This window comes from Eucalyptus grandis, chromosome 10 (assembly GCF_016545825.1).
Source record: "Eucalyptus grandis isolate ANBG69807.140 chromosome 10, ASM1654582v1, whole genome shotgun sequence".
Classification (NCBI taxonomy): domain Eukaryota; kingdom Viridiplantae; phylum Streptophyta; class Magnoliopsida; order Myrtales; family Myrtaceae; genus Eucalyptus; species Eucalyptus grandis.
In genome coordinates this window covers 27942960-27959919 of record NC_052621.1, presented here as the reverse complement: position 1 = coordinate 27959919, position 16960 = coordinate 27942960, and the positions used below count along the sequence as shown (strand labels likewise).

Genomic DNA, 16960 nt, shown 5'->3' with positions numbered 1-16960 from the left:
ATGAAAAGGTTTATGAAAAGATAGGGCATTTTACAAGCTTAGAAGGCCTTATAGAAGGTTTATAGATCGTCTACCAAATGGAATTGTCGGTAGCGAGATTTGAAATTGAACTTAATGTGCGAAGGGTTCAATCCTTTCCGAGTCAACCCACTTGATAAAATATTATAAAAATATGATCAGCGCGTGCTATGCCTAACATTACTTGTGATAGTAATGTTTTAGAAGTATTTATAATTCGATGTCAGAAGAAATTATTTTGAGTTAAGGAAACACTTAAATAAGCTAATATATATAAATTCAAATATGAATTAATCAAAATGGAACCTTAGTTTATAAGATATCAAAATTGAATGATCTGAGACAAATACATGGTTAATTCTTTTGCATTTGGTTTACGTAAAAGGATATCGTTCTCTAACAGTGGTTGCTAAATGTGATATCATTAGCTAATACAATATTTATCTACCGGCTGCAACAAATCATGTGCATTTCCTTTGCTTCAAAACCTGGATTCGTTGCCTTTTTTTTTTCTTAGTTATCCAAATTAGGTTCATTATGTTGATCATGAAGTATCGCGCCGCAAAATATATGCGAAAGTCATTTCTTCAGCAGCATGATGTGTCAAAGAACATAAAGAAACTAGAGGCTGCCGATCATTTTGGGTCTTCTGCAAATATGCATAATTTGGTAATCTGCACTTCTTATAAAGATATAGGTTTGAGGATTTGGCCTTTCTTTTTATTTTCATTAATAACCTCGCGACAAGAATTAAAAGTTGAAAATTTTTTAACATGAGGTTACTGATGGAGGAGGAAATGTGTACCTTCACTAATCCCGCTCTTAAGTAGTTAACACAACCACCAACCATTGGGCAACAACTAAATGACTGACCGTAATTTGATAAGATGTGGTGGTTTAGAAAGTATACTCTCCACTTGTCAAAGTAAATCACATGGATCAAAAAGTTTCTTTGAAGGCCAGAGAGGAGAGCGCCTTGAGATGAAGACTAATGGTATTTGGAGATTAACGGGCCGTCCCATTTGATGGCCGAGAGGAAGGGCTTGTGGGTTGGGAAAGCATTCCCGTTTCAAATCTCCATTAGTAATAGTAATACCTCAAAAAAGTTTCTTCATGAGGACTGAGTTGTAGTTGTTGGAAACATTTTGTTCCCAAACATTGTCCTCACTCTGAACCTGAGCTGGTCCTCAAAAAGGCTTAAGGGACAAGAAACAGAGGAAGAATTGTCAAGAAGTGAGACTCCCTAATGTCACCTCCTATATTTCTCCCTAGGTAGATAAAAAAGATCCACTTGGAAATGAAGGAAGCCTTCGTGGTAAAGATAGACAACACATCAGTATGTGTACTGGCTACTGCTGGGTATGATAATATAATAGCCTTCTGCGCCTCGAGTGAAAAGGTGATTTTCACTAGAGGACCCTTGGAAAGCATTTTGTAGATGTATGGGGACTGAGTTGTAGTTGTTGGAAAGCATTTTGTTCCTAAACATTGTCCTCACTGAAGTAGATGTCTGTTCCTCTTGGACTCTGAACGATAAGCCTGTTGTGTTAGTGAAAAATGTCCTTTTTCTTTTTTTCCTAATGGATGTCACGATTGGTTCAAGGCACCGAAGATACATGGGTTTGTGAGAATTTCTTGGCCTCTCTATTTGTTGTTACAATCATGGTTCATGGCTTTGATATATACACGTTAGGAAATCTTCGCGACCGACTTCTGGTGATGCACCTCGACCCTCCTCACCGGTCACCCGACTTTTATATGTACTAGAATTGTCTTGCTCCGCCTTCCATTCTCCCCAATTCCATCCCACTTCTAGTGTTGCTTTAGACTTTATAAGAAAAAAAATTCTACGGAATGCATTTCAATTATCAAAAGACGGCAACCAATATCATCATCACAAACAACTAAGGGGAAATTACCTAATCAGACATAAACCAATTGTACGGATGACAAGCACCCCTAAACCTTTTTATCATCTTCTTATGTAGTCCATTTGACCTAAATTGGCAAAAAATTGATGATGTAGTGGTCTAGTTATTATAGACCTTCCTAAATGATACTATCGATGATATGGCCCGGACGACTCTCCTTAAAACAGCTTCATTTTGAATGTTTTTCCTTCCTTAGTTCATCTTAAACTTTATGATGAACATTGAAACCCATATCCGGATCTGGAATATTTTTTTCCCGTTTATCTGTTTTACTAAACCTCACGTGTTATTGTGATTTCTTCTTCTTCTTCTCACATTTGTTTCCGACATTGCGAACTCTCGACAAATCTCTTATGGCCCCCTTCACTCTCTTCTATCTTCAATTTTCCACTCCTCACCTTGTCGCCACAAATCCCCACCACCCATTGCTTTGGTCTCGACTAACGACCCCTCACCCCCGACTTCCATTCGCACGGCAGTGTTTTATCCTCGGCTCATAGAGCCCGAGCCCAAGCCTGAGCCCGAGCCCGAGCCCGAGCCCAGCAGGTGAGGTCAAGCCTCAAATATCAGATATGAGGTCGAGTGAGCCCTAGATTTGTGTTGAGCCTGAGATCCAAGGCTCACCCTTTATACCCGAAAAAAAGTATTTGGAATTAGTCTTTCCCACTCGTGAAACAGAACAGTTCTTATCTCATAATTGTCTATTATCAAAATATTCCACTCAATGCACAAGCCAAGTAACTTATTGAGTAATGACATATACAGTACTCATTCGTAGCATAACATCTGGAGTGATAAAAATGCCTTATTTCATTATCCTTGAAATTCATCATATGACGATGGCTTACAAACTAATTCAAAACCATAAATGCAGAAGAAAAAGTACTATAGGGAAAACTGAATATATCGATCCAATGTTCTTCCATATAATGTAACCCTGTGTAATGATCAATTCATATCAGATCCAGTTGCATCCCGATTGTCCTTTGGCACCTTCTTCATCATGTCCTCACTGTGGTCCAAATTGGCGCAGTCTTGTGTAACTTCATCCTCAGAATAACAGTCCTGTCTCGGCGGTCGGTCCAAAATAAATAGAAGAGAGAAAAAGGAAGAGTATTCTGTGCAACGAAACTATCTAACCGAAAGAAAATGGGAGGCAAAAAGGTCCCCTTACCATTTGCAATCGGCACGAGGTCAGTGCGGTCATAGAGCTGAGCTCCTCCTCGGAACCAAAGTTGTCTGGCAAGTACCTCTTGAATTCCTCAACTAAGTCCGGATGGCCGGCAAAAAAGGCGAGCAACCTGCGGACATTACGAAATCGAAATGATGGACCAAATCCTTAAGCCTCCTCCATTTAGATCAAGATTGGGAAATCTTGTAGTCAAAGAAAGAGATCGTGCATGCGGAGGGAAGCACGTCTAACTGAATTTACCTCACTGTAGGTCACGCCGATGTCCTCCCCGTGCAGGTACCTACTGAGAATGTGATAAAACGCTAAAAAACATGTTCTTGGTTCCGAAAACATTCCTGCATCCACAAAAGACACTCCATTAAACATCATATTGACTCAGTATTAGCCTTCCACCCAGAAAGACGGAAGTCGTGCCATACCTTGACCTTGAGGACGAAACCGACGGTTTCTTCATAAGTGACAGGCTGCTCCCTCACCAGCGGTTCATCCACCGCTATTCTGGATTCCTCCGGCAAAAAAGCGTTGAACCCACGGATCAATTCGTCACGCCTTCGAATATTTCCTTCACTCTTTCGATGAGTTCTGCTGTATCGATTCTGCAAGACACCGAAGAAAAAGAGGTTAAATCACTTGAGAATCATGTTGTTTCCGCAAGGTTCTGGATCGTACCTAGTCTCGTGATCTTCGAAGCTCTGTACGAACATGTCGTACTTTTCCCGTTGGTCTCGGAGCGCCTGCTTCACCTCCAGGACGTATGAAATAGCCCTGGACTCCTCTGGTGTAAAAAACACCCTACCTTCGGCATCTCCCTCCATTACCCCTCGGGATAGTCCGTAGCTTCATATCCAGGAAAAAGAATGAATGGTCGGATTTAAAAAAAAAAAAACATAAATATTTCGAATGATTCCAATAAGAAATACTTATGATACTACTCTTTCTTATATACCATTTGACATGAATCTTTATTAATTTTATTCTATTAAAAATTATTATTTTTTGCTAGTAGAAACTGAAAACGGAACGTATAGAAAATTATTTGATTGAATAAATTAAGAGGGCTCTCGTCCAAAACGAAACCACGAAGCGGGGGGGAGGGAAGGTGCAAACTTTTCAGCACAATCCAAGGGGACCGGCAAAAGATCATTTTGGATATGAAAAATGAACTCACCGTTCTCCACGTGGAGAGGGTAGAATAGCACCTCTTTTTCTCTTCATTTCTGCACAAAACGAAAACCGAAAATCTTTTTCTTTTTCCTCAAACAAAGATTATCATCTAAACAGAAAGCCCCCAAATTAAAAGAGAAACCATACCTTGAGCTTCCTCAGAGTGAAAGAAGGAGCAGATCTCTGAGATGAAGAGAAGGAACCAAGAAAATGTGATGCTTTTCAATGAGATCTTAGCTCAATTTATAGGGATTTTGCCAACGTGGTTAAGGAAAGTCACGTTGGTGGATTAGGTTTCCCATTAGATTCCTAGTAATATTTCATATTTGGCTAGCCTGCCACTTTTGGCGCACATTTTTACCTAACCACAATGCATGGAGAGAAATTACCACTAGGCGGATCGTGCATGTAACAGAGCATTTGTTACGTAAAAGTAAGCATTTGAGGGTCACCGTTTTTCTCGTTAATTTGATTGTTTTAGTAGACGCATTTACTTATGAAACCGTTGAGTTTAGTTAGATGGCTTACTTGGAAATTTGATAATCGGAGGTGATGTGCTTTTTATTCTTTACGGGACTTCTAATATCATTAACTCGTACATATTAGAATCTTAAGTTTTGCAAATCGTTAAATTTAAATAAATGGCTTACTCGAAAATGGATAATCCAAGGGAATGTGTCTTTTATTTTTTACAGAACGTTTGTGCTTTTTCAATTTTAACATATCATGGTTAATTTAAGCTTTTGACATTATGACATTTTCTGGAGCATTCTCAATGATCCATTACATTGCCTCCCTTTGTTGGAGATGAATATGGAAAGCTAACCAGAGGACAGCCAAGACAGATTTTAGAGATGAATATGGAAACTCGAATCTCAATTCGAAATGCATCTTGCTGAATGTGGAAGCCTCATAATTATCACGCGGAGAAGATGTCTAATTGGGGGAGGTAATCACATTTGGAAATAAATCTAGTCATTATCTACTCAATTTCGATATCCTTCGGAAAAAGGAGCAATACTCTGAATTTTCTTCCAAATGTTCTCATGTTGGATAGATAGGCCACGTACATTTCGTGGACTAAAAATTTTTGCTGTTCTGTTCGGTTTATGTGATTGATATTTCCTATTTTGAAAATCTTACTACCATTATATATATAATGTTTTTAAAGGGAAAATATGTTCAAATTGTAAAGTCTATTTTAAACGGAAGACACTCAGACTGTACTTTAGATAGAACACACTCAGACTTTACACCCAAACGAGACATGAGTTCAGAACATAGCAGATTCAGAAGCATGTTTAGAACAAGACAACTTGACAAAACATAACAGAAGCCCCAAACATAATTGACTCAATCTAATTGGCTGACAATTGGATATTGAAGACAAGAACTTTCTATACGAAAAAGTTTTACTTATAGAAATCAAGATTATGTTTGTATGGGCAATCAAAATCAATTTGGGATTCTACTTCTGTCACTCGACAGCTATCAAATCTTCTAGATATAGATTTGTCCAATGGATAGATTGGAAGATAATCCTCTAGATACTGTCCAACGGCTAGTTTGAAAGTGAATAAATATTTAAGGAGATCAAGGACCAATGAGCAAGTAAGAAATGGAACGTAAAATTTATAATTCCAAAGTCTAAGCAAACTTCGATCATACACTTGTCTCTCGTGAGCTTAAACATTTGTGATCGTGAGAGAAATACCAAAAGAATAACTTAATAAGATAGTGTAATCTACCACTGACTGTTTGCACTCAAAATCATAATCTCTTGTTGATCACATAGTGGAATCCAGCTAGAAAGCTGTTAGCATGAAAGAGTGAACATAGACTTGATCTAAGCCGAACCACTATAAATTCCGTGTGCAACATTCTCTTCCCTTAACTCTTCATATTTAAGTCTGTTGCATAGGTTATTTCAGAAATCTGTTCCATCGCATAACAAATTATGAACGTCTACCAGAAGTCTAGTGGCTCGCTTATCAAACTATGATCCTTATTTAGACTTTGCTCGCAACTTATTTATGCCGCATTCATTTGCCAAGGTTTCTTTTAAACACCTATTCACCCCCTCTAGGTATTCGTACTAGCACTTTCAAATAAGACTCGTATGATAGCTGTAAATGAATAATTTGGGAAATATATTTCTCAAAGTAATTGCTTAAATCACTTACAAAAATAAATGATCGAAATAAATATGCATCGTCAACAAAAAATGTTTCGACATAAATTATTATCCATGATTACAATATTTTACATTGATCAATTATTTTAAGTGATAGAAACAATCATTTTTAGAAAAATGTTTTCCCAATCATTCACTTTCTACTAAATGAAGGAGCCTAAGTTTAACAAATTAAATTTTGCTTTTGCACATATAAGATTTATACATTATGAACATAGTTACGTTATTAATACAATCCTATTTATTCTTTTACTAATAAATAGTTAAAGTGGTTTCTGAAGTTTTGCTCTTTATTTAACATTCTTAATAACGCCTTATATTTACCCACTATTATATGAAATTACCAATCTTTTTTTCATGTAATTTACCAACTTTTCTCTGATTAACTTTTCTGCTAGTTTTGAATTGTCGACACTCATTTCAGTTACTCACCAGCACCCACTAAAGTACTTTACGTTTACCAACTAATGTATTCAATGATCTCTTTTATTCACTTTTGCTTATCCATCCTTATCTATGATATTTTTTTTTTGGTCGGTATCCTTATCTATGATTGACTTACCAAATAGTTTGCATTACTTCACTTTCATTTGAATTAGTTACCAACATTTTTTATTATTTTAATTATCAAATTCACTTATTTCTGATAAGAATTTTTTTTAATCTTTTACAAACTTTTATTTTCGTCTTTTAACCACTAGTGGTAGGGCATAATGTGGTGGAGTTTTAAGAGCGAGAATCGGGAGTGGCAACTCTATGTGTTTATTACGCGAAAAATCAACAATTTAGAAAATAGTTACTTAAAGTGATTGATGGTATATTTCACAAAAATGAATAAACAAAATATTTCTTGACCAGTAATGAAAATTTGCTGACACAAATTGTTGCCGATAATGAAAACCTTTTTTTGTTGACTAATTTTTCAAAGCCATAGAAAGCAATCAAAAGCTTAAGTTAATGAGTTATAAGCCAACCGGGATATATTAATTACTATACGCCACGTCAATTCTCCGATGTGTGATTTCTCTAGCACAACTCACTCACATGTGCATCCCAACACTCTCCCCCTCATGTGTGAGCTAAGTGTTAGGTCTACTCCCTCTTCATCAAGTATCATTCTAGCCTAATTGTATCCTTACAGCCCGCATTGCTATACCACAATACCTACCTGCTCGAAAACCGCAACCAATCAACTCTAATACCATTTGTTGAGATCGTGTAGCAGAAGTCCGATACCTTCTCCTGGGGAAATTTCCAAAAGATAGCCCAAATTCGAGTATGTCAGTATATCCGGTTAAACCCACCTTCACTCAAAAGATTAAGCTAATATGTTATAAATCAACTAGAATACATTAATTACTCTATAGTACATCAATTCTTCAATGTGGAATTTCTCTAATACAACTCACTCACACTTGCATCCTAACACAAACGGATGAGCTAAAGTTCATTACCAATTCTTTCTTTAGGAGATTTGTTCTCTATTCAATGGTTCTTCAAGAACCACTCCATGCTTTAGATGTTCCCATCCAATATTTTTAAAAAAAATTAAGAACATAGCAAAAGAAATCTGCAATAGAAAAAAAATAATCTACCCATAAACTTTCTCGCATTAACTTGATATTTATTCAGACCATACTACAGTGACAAAAATACCAAAAAGAAAAAAAGAAAAAAAATCTACTCGCTTTTGAAGCTTTGTTTCTTTCATCCATAGCCAATCAGCCTACATACGAGTCCCAGAGCCAAATCCTTGAACTAAGTTGACTATATAGTGTTGTGTGTGAGCTCATGAGCACGACCCCAGCAATGGAAAGACCAAACTACAGTGCAGAAACTTTGCGATGATGGGTATAAGTTTCACCGGCTGAGCTGGTCACTTTCTCTTTTCAACTCATCTGGAGGGAGGGGCCTCCTCTTTTGGATTAGCTCATCGAAAATCAAAATAATCTTGAATCTTAAATTCAATTATCATAAGGGCGATCCTGAGATTTTACAAACATCAAGAATTTGCACAGGTGTGGAAGAGCCCCTCTCTGTCTTTTCTTTTCTTTTCTTTTTCGATGCTGAAAGAGCCCCTCTCTGTTGTTATCTTCTAGAAGGGTAAAAGTACAACACAAGTGTCAAAACTTGACATAAAGAGATACTTAAGTGCCAAACATGTGTCACGGCTAAGAGGTTTCTACAGCTAAAGGGCCGTGCCTTTCCGTGGAGGACCTCCTGCAGTCGCTAGGATTCCCAACAAGACTTCTTCCAGAACATTCCAAGGGCGGACGATATGGTAATTGAGCCAAAGTCTGGAACTCTCCTGTCATTAGTGTTGGTAGTTGGTAGGTTCGGCGGTGCAATTTGGTCCGCCGGATGAATTCTTGATCAATGGATGTAATCTGAGGACCTCTGGTATAAGAAGGGGTGCCATCCCCTCATTTGGATCGATTCAAATATTTCAGTAATACAAAGGCTCGAGTGAGCCCTAGATCTGGGTTGAGCCTGAGATCCAAGGCTCGCCCTTTATACCCGAAAAAAGTATTTGGAATTAGTCTTCCCCACTCGTGAAACATAACAGTTCTTATCTCATAATTGTCTATTATCAAAATATTCCACTCAATGCACAAGCCAAGTAACTTATTGAGTAATGACATATATAGTACTCATTCTTAGCATAACATCTGGAGTGAGAAAAATGCCTTATTTCATTATCCTTGAAATTCATCATGACGATGGCTTACAAACTAATTCAGAACCATAAATGCAGAAGAAAAAGTACTATAGGGAAACTGAATATATCGATCCAATGTTCTTCCATATAATGTATCCTGTGTAATGATCAATTCATATCAGATCCAGTTGCATCCCGATTGTCCTTTGGCACCTTCTTCATCATGTCCTCACTGTGGTCCAAATTGGCGCAGTCTTGTGTAACTTCATCCTCAGAATAACAGTCCTGTCTCGGCGGTCGGTCCAAAATAAATAGAAGAGAGAAAAAGGAAGAGTATTCCGTGCAACGAAACTATCTAACCGAAAGAAAATGGGAGGCAAAAAGTCCCCTTACCATTTGCAATCGGCACGAGGTCAGTGCGGTCATAGAGCTGAGCTCCTCCTCGGAACCAAAGTTGTCTGGCAAGTACCTCTTGAATTCCTCAACTAAGTCCGGATGGCCGGCAAAAAGGCGAGCAACCTGCGGACATTACGAAATCGAAATGATGGACCAAATCCTTAAGCCTCCTCCATTTAGATCAAGATTGGGAAATCTTGTAGTCAAAGAAAGAGATCGTGCATGCGGAGGGAAGCACGTCTAACTGAATTTACCTCACTGTAGGTCACGCCGATGTCCTCCCCGTGCAGGTACCTACTGAGAATGTGATAAAACGCTAAAAAAACATGTTCTTGGTTCCGAAAACATTCCTGCATCCACAAAAGACACTCCATTAAACATCATATTGACTCAGTATTAGCCTTCCACCCAGAAAGACGGAAGTCGTGCCATACCTTGACCTTGAGGACGAAACCGACGGTTTCTTCGGAAGTGTCAGGCTGCTCCCTCACCAGCGGTTCGTCCACCGTTATTCTGGATTCCTCCGGCAAAAAAGCGTTGAACCCACGGATCAATTCGTCACGGCCTTCGAATATTTCCTTCACTCTTTCGATGAGTTCTGCTGTATCGATTCTGCAAGACACCGAAGAAAAAGAGGTTAAATCACTTGAGAATCATGTTGTTTCCGCAAGCAACTGGATCATACCTAGTCTCGTGATCTTCGAAGCTCTGTACGAACATGTCGTACTTTTCCCGTTGGTCTCGGAGCGCCTGCTTCACCTCCAGGACGTATGAAATAGCCTTGGACTCCTCTGGTGTAAAAAACACCCTACCTTTGGCATCTCCCTCCATTACCCCTCGGGATAGTCCGTAGCTTCATATTCAGGAAAAAGAATGAATGGTCGGATTTTAAAAAAAAAAACATAAATATTTCGAATGATTCCAATAAGAAATACTTATGATACTACTCTTTCTTATATACTATTTGACATGAATATATATTAATTTTATTCTATTAAAAATTATTATTTTTTGCTAGTAGAAACTGAAAACGGAACGTATAGAAAATTATTTGATTGAATAAATTAAGAGGGCTCTCGTCCAAAACGAAACCACGAAGCGGGGGGGCAAGGTGCAAACTTTTCAGCACTATCCAAGGGGACCGGCAAAAGATCATTTTGAATATGAAAAATGAACTCACCGTTCTCCACGTGGAGGGGGTAGACTAGCGCCTCTTTTTCTCTTCATTTCTGCACAAAACGAAAACCGAAAATCTTTTTCTTTTTCCTCAAACAAAGATTATCATCTAAAACAGAAAGCCCCCAAATTCAAAGAGAAACCATACCTTGAGCTTCCTCAGAGTGAAAGAAGGAGCAGATCTCTGAGATGAAGAGAAGGAACCAAGAAAATGTGATGCTTTTCATTGAGATCTTAGCTCAATTTATAGGGATTTTGCCAACGTGATTAAGGAAAGTCACGTTGGTGGATTAGGTTTCCCATTAGATTCCTAGTAATATTTCATATTTGGCTAGCCTGCCATTTTTGGCGCACATTTTTACCTAACCACAATGCATGGAGAGAAATTACCACTAGGCGGATCGTGCATGTAACAGAGCATTTGAGGGTCACAGTTTTTCTCGTTAATTTGATCGTTTTAGTAGACGCATTTACTTATGAAACCGTTGAGTTTAGTTAGATGGCTTACTTGGAAATTTGATAATCGGAGGTGACGTGCTTTTTATTCTTTAAGGAACTTCTAATATCATTAACTCGTACATTTTAGAATCTTAAATTTTGCAAATCATTAAATTTAAATAAATGGCTTACTCGAAAATGGATAATCCAAGGTAACGTGTCTTTTATTTTTTACAGAACGTTTGTGCTTTTTCAATTTTAACATATCATGGTTAATTTAAGCTTTTGACAGCATGACATTTTCTGGAGCATTCTCAATGATCCATTACATTGCCTCCCTTTGTTGGAGATGAATATGGAAAGCTAACCAGAGGACAGCCAAGACAGATTTTAGAGATGAATATGGAAACTCGAATCTCAATTCGAAATGCATCTTGCTGAATGTGGAAGCCTCATAATTATCACGCGGAGAAGATGTCTAATTTGGGAGGTAATCACATTTGGAAATGAATCTTGTCATTATCTACTCAATTTCGATATCCTTCGGAAAAAGGAGCAATACTCTGAATTTTCTTCCAAATGTTCTCATGTTGGATAGATAGGCCACGTACATTTCGTGGACTAAAAATTTTGCCGTTCTGTTCGGTTTATGTGATTGATATTTTCTATTTTGAAAATCTTACCTGCCGTTTTTAAAATTATATATATATATATATATATATATATATATATATATATATATATATTATGTTTGAAAAGCGAAAAATTGTTATTAATTTTAAGGATGCAATTTGGATCCATTGAATATAATTTATTATTTCAGAAACAAAAGCTAACATAATCTATTGTTTAGGAAGTATATATTTTTTTGGTTAATACCATGAAAAATCACAATTTAGTATACTTGTGTCACGTGTACCCCAAACTAATTGTGGTGTCGTAAAAATCTTAAATCAGTCTACCCGTGACAAACCTAATAAAATCTTATGGCAAAATTAGAACAAAATTAGGGATTTTTATAAATTTCAAACCTTATAGCAACGGCATGGATCTGCACTCATTTGGCTTTTCGTGTGTGTGTATTTTTTTAATAATTTAACTTATTTTTTAATTTAATATAGGGATAAGTGCATTAGAAGTCCTAAAATTTGTCGTACAATTAAGTTTTAAAACTTTTTAAAATGCAATCAAATTTTAAAACTTATTGAATTGGTGCAAAAGTGCTTCTATTAACTCCGCCTAACATAGCTAATAGAGAATACTAACGTGACTTTCTTTATTATTTTATCTCTCCTATATGATGCCAACATGATTAAAACATGAAATAAAAGACTACAACAACGTCATTTTTTGTCAAAATCTCGTTCTTTAACCCACATTTTATTTAAACTGAATTTAAGAAAAGAACACAAAAAAAGAAAAAAATGCATATTCATATACGAAATTCAGTACTTTCAGCAGCATGATGTGTCAAAGAAGATTGAAAAACTAGAGGCTGCCGATCATTTTGATATTCCGAAAAAAAAAATTGCATGTTGTGCTAATCTATACCACTTATTAAGAGATAGGCTTGAGGGTTTGGTCTCTCTTTTTATTTTCATAAATAACCTTGCGATCAGAATTAAAAGTGTAAAAAAGAGTAATAACAAAAGCGGTTAATCAATTAGATACTAAATTCTCCTTTAAAAGAACCAGAAAACGTTTTCCAAAATGTTTTAAGTTTCTTGTTTAATGAAAAATTTATTATTAAAAAGAATTTCTAATTAAAAATTTTGAATTTATTATTATATATTTTCTTTTCTTTCTTCTTCTTTTTTTTTATTGTTTTCTCTTTTCTTTCTTTGCTTATAAATCCTAACTCCTCCTCCCCTCTCTCTTTCTCCTTCGCCCCCTCCCTTTCGTCACCGCCGCCTCCTCCAACCCTAGCCCCTCCTACGCTCCCGTTGGCTTCGCTCCCTCCTCTTCCTCTTCGTCAGTGTCTTCTATACCTTCAATCATTTTTCAAATGCAATCCAAACATCAGAAAATATTTTCAGTCACTTATTATCAAACAAATAAAAATTAACCGTTTTTCTGGAAAAAGGTTTCCCGAAAAATATTTTCCAAAAACGTTACGTTTTCCATAAAACAAACACACCTTAAGTAACACGCGGTTATTGATGACGGAGGCAATGCCTAACTTCACTAATCTTGCGACCAAAAAAAGAAACTTCACTAATTCCACTCTTAAGCCGTGGACACCACCGCCAATCATTAAGCAATGACTAAATGACTGATCGCAATCTGATAAGATGAGTTGGTTTAGAAAGTTCGCTCTCCCCGTGCCACTTCAAGTAAATCGCATGAATGAAGAAGAAGCTTTTTAGAAAGTCAGAGAACCTTCAAATGGAAGTTAATGATATTTGAAGACTAATCGGTGGTTAGTTGTGGAAAAGCATTTTCTTCCAAAACATTGCACTCACTGAAGTAGATGTCTGTTCCCTTGGACACTGCCTGTCACTCGACATTTAAAATCTACCGTCTGAAAAATGAATAAAAACCCCCCATAGAGTGGATATCAATTGTCCGGAGACATTCTTAAGCAGCGAATATCATAGTCACAAACAACTTTAAAAAGATCAAACATGTCATGTTACTGCATAACATTTCAACTAAAGAAAAATTACTCAATCAACCATAAATCTATTGTACAGACGCCAATGTAGCCTTCGACATTTTTCATGATTTTCTAATATAGTCCATCTGATCTAAATCGGTCGAAAATCGTTAACGTGGTGGGTTTGTTATTGCCTAGCATCCTATATGTCACTATTGGCGATCTCACATGGACAGCTCTACTCCAAACGATGTCATTGGAAGTAATTTTTTGAATTTTCTGATTTTTCATTTTTTCTTTATTTTTTTCTTTTGTCGTTGGTCTTTAACTTTACGATGAACATCCGTATTTGGGATTGGACTTTCTTTTTTTTTTTCTGTTCATCTTCTCAACTAAACCTGACGCGTTATTGTGGTTTCTTGTTCTTATCTATATTCGTTTCAGACATTGCACGCTCTCGGTAAATCTTTAATTGGCCACCTTTGCTCTTTTCATCTTCATCTTTTCCACTCTCAATGTCTGCTGCAACCATTTGGTTTCTCTATGTTAAGTTTTAGGTTATTTTAAAAGATATTACAAATTTTCGTAGAATATTTCAAATTGGACTTAGATAACTAGAGACAGCTTGATAGTGTCAAAAGTAATATGCTTATATCATAAAATAATGAAGAATGACTGAAGAGATAAAAGAGATGACAATTTGAATTTATAAGGGTTTAGCTCATATCATGCTTGCGTCCACTCTTTTGGACTAACTAATAAAAACCACCATACTCCAAGCCTTGATCTTTGCTTGGGCTCATTCCTTCTTCAACTATGGCTATGCAGTCACGCCTGGATACGATTCTCTGGTGTTATCCAATTTGCATTTCATATTGTTATCAAATGAAATTGCATAATAGTTGGCTAAATTGTGATAGTGCCGTGGGAAGGAGTTTATGCGGAAAGTAGAACGCCCCTAATCTGAATGGTGAAATGACACCTAACCACTCTTGAGTTGCTGCAACTTTAACTTAGAATAGTTCGTGTTGATTGAGTTTGGGATGTTTATTGAAAATTTGTGATAGTTGGCTACTGCGGATCTTCGATGATGAGGGAGTTAGTTAAGAAATGTAAAGAAGGTTGACCCATTGGAGAAGAAGATGAATAGTTACCTATATGTAATGGAAAAAAATAGAGAAAATTTGAAAAATTAGACAAAAGATACTTTGCTTTGCCACATCACATCATCAGTCATGCTAGTAAGATAGTTGATGATGATCAAATGTTATATTAGTGATTTTCGATTATAATTGACCAAAAAGAACTACATTGGAAAATCATAGAATTGTTTGGGATTATATTAATCAAATTGAAAAGTTTATAACTGAATTGATATTCGCACAATAAGTTTAGAAGTGATCAGCTAATTTTCCCTTCCCACTATATCTAGTTGATTTGGAACCTTCAAAATAAAAAGATAAACTCATGGAGAAAGATACATAAGTCAGGAATGTTTTGAGGTGACTGATATGTAGTAAAATCCAAAATTGAAGGAAAAAAATTTGAACATCCCTACACGGAACCATTGTTTTGTATAATCAACGTCAATTCAGAGGTGTACGGACGACCATTTCGCTCAGTGCACACGCCAAGTAACTTATCGACTATTGACATACATACACTACTCATTCTTAGCATTAGCAAATAACTAATATCCAAGAATAACATCTGGAGTGATGAAAATAAGTCAGTTCAATGTCTTTTTTATTTCATCATCCCAGAAATCTGACAGTCTCTTACAAACTAATTCAAAACCACAAATCAAGAAGGAAAAGTAAAAGCAGGGAAAAGTAAATATATTGATGAAATCTTCTTCCGAAAATTGCATCCCTATGTTTTGATCAACAACTCATATCAGATCCAGTTGCATTCCTATCATCCTTGTGCATCCTCTTCGTCATGTCCTCATTGTGGTCCAAATCGGCACAATCTTTATCTATCTTGATCCTCGGCTTGAGAATTGATCCTCCTGTCTCGATGGGTTCGGTCCAAAACAGAGACAAAGAAAGAGGAAAGACTATTCAGTGCAATGAAAGATCTAACCAAAAAAGACGGAACGCGAGAATGGTGACCTTACCATTTGCCAGCACGAGGGCCCTGGGGCGAGAGTGCTGAACTCCTCCTCCTCCTCCTCCTCTATTGAGCTATAGGGCATGAACCTCTCGAATCCCTGGAATAAGTCCGGATGGTCGGCAAAAAGGCGAGCAACCTACGGGCATCACGAAATCAAAATGATGGACCGAATCCTTTAGCCTCCTCTATTCAGATCGGGATTGGGAGATCTTGTAGTCAAAGCAAGAGATCGTGCATGCGGAAGGAAGTAAGTCAAACTGCATCTACCTCATAGTAGACCGCCCTGGGCTCCTTTCCAAGCCGGTACAGATAGAGAATGTGAAAAAACTCATCACGAACACGTTCCTCATTCCGAAAACGTTCCTATGTCCGCACAAGACATGAAAAAAATAAATAAATAAATAAATATCGTGCCGAATCAGTATTTGCCTTCCTCCCCGAAAGACAGAAGTTGTGCCATACCTTGATTTTGTCTATCAAACGGACGGCTTCCTCGTAAGTGACAGGCTGATCCTCTGCCGGTGGTTCGTACAGTGCTGCTATTTGGCATTCCTCCGGCAAGAAAACGTTGAAGCCATAAACCAATCCGTCATGCCCTTTGAATAATTCCCTTGCTATTGCCACTACCCTTGCTCTATTGACCCTGCGCGAAACCAAAGGAAAGAAGTAAAATCATCGATAGCCCTATCATCGCGACTAGGTTCACGATTGTACCTTCCAGTCTTGAAATCTTTCATGATCTTTAGGAACATCTTGTACTTTTCCGGTTGGTCTGAGAATGAGTCCTTCACTTCCCTGACGTATGACAAAGCATCGTTCATCGCTAGTCTTCGATCCGCTCTACCTCTGCCGGCTCCCACCATTCCTCCTCGGGGTCGTCCGTAGCTTCATATCCAGAAACAAAGAATGAAGGCTCGGATCCAAAATAACATAACCTTCGGTATCGGTTCAAAGCCTATCGGAAGCAATTCTTTTCATCTACAAATATTTCGAATGAACTTGAATAACAAACTTTACGCCTTACCTTAGCTTATTCACGTTCTTTCTTATGTTCTATCTTATATTAATTTATACGCATCTT

The 16960-nt window shown here is 37.2% G+C and overlaps 1 protein-coding gene across 1 annotated transcript; it reads right to left on the bottom strand.

Moving 5' to 3' along the window:
• Positions 1-15647: 15647 nt before the first annotated feature.
• Positions 15648-16700, bottom strand: LOC104423886 (paired amphipathic helix protein Sin3-like 1). The gene is made up of 5 exons (XM_010036323.1): positions 16594-16700; positions 16342-16522; positions 16147-16242; positions 15884-16015; positions 15648-15779 (listed from the first exon to the last, which is right to left on the bottom strand). The coding sequence occupies exons 1-5, from the start codon at positions 16698-16700 to the stop codon at positions 15648-15650; spliced, it is 648 nt and encodes a 215-aa protein (XP_010034625.1).
• Between the last annotated feature and the right edge of the window lie 260 nt (positions 16701-16960).

Bases quoted from the DNA above. Each gene is read 5' to 3' on its own strand.
- LOC104423886 (XM_010036323.1), bottom strand. From the start codon at position 16,700: ATGAACGATGCTTTGTCATACGTCAGGGAAGTGAAGGACTCATTCTCA. The intron at 16,243-16,341 runs GTATGGCACAAC...GTGCGGACATAG, and splicing joins GTTTGATAGACAAAATCAAG to GAACGTTTTCGGAATGAGGA. The intron at 15,780-15,883 runs GTAAGGTCACCA...GAACCCATCGAG, and splicing joins GGCCCTCGTGCTGGCAAATG to ACAGGAGGATCAATTCTCAA.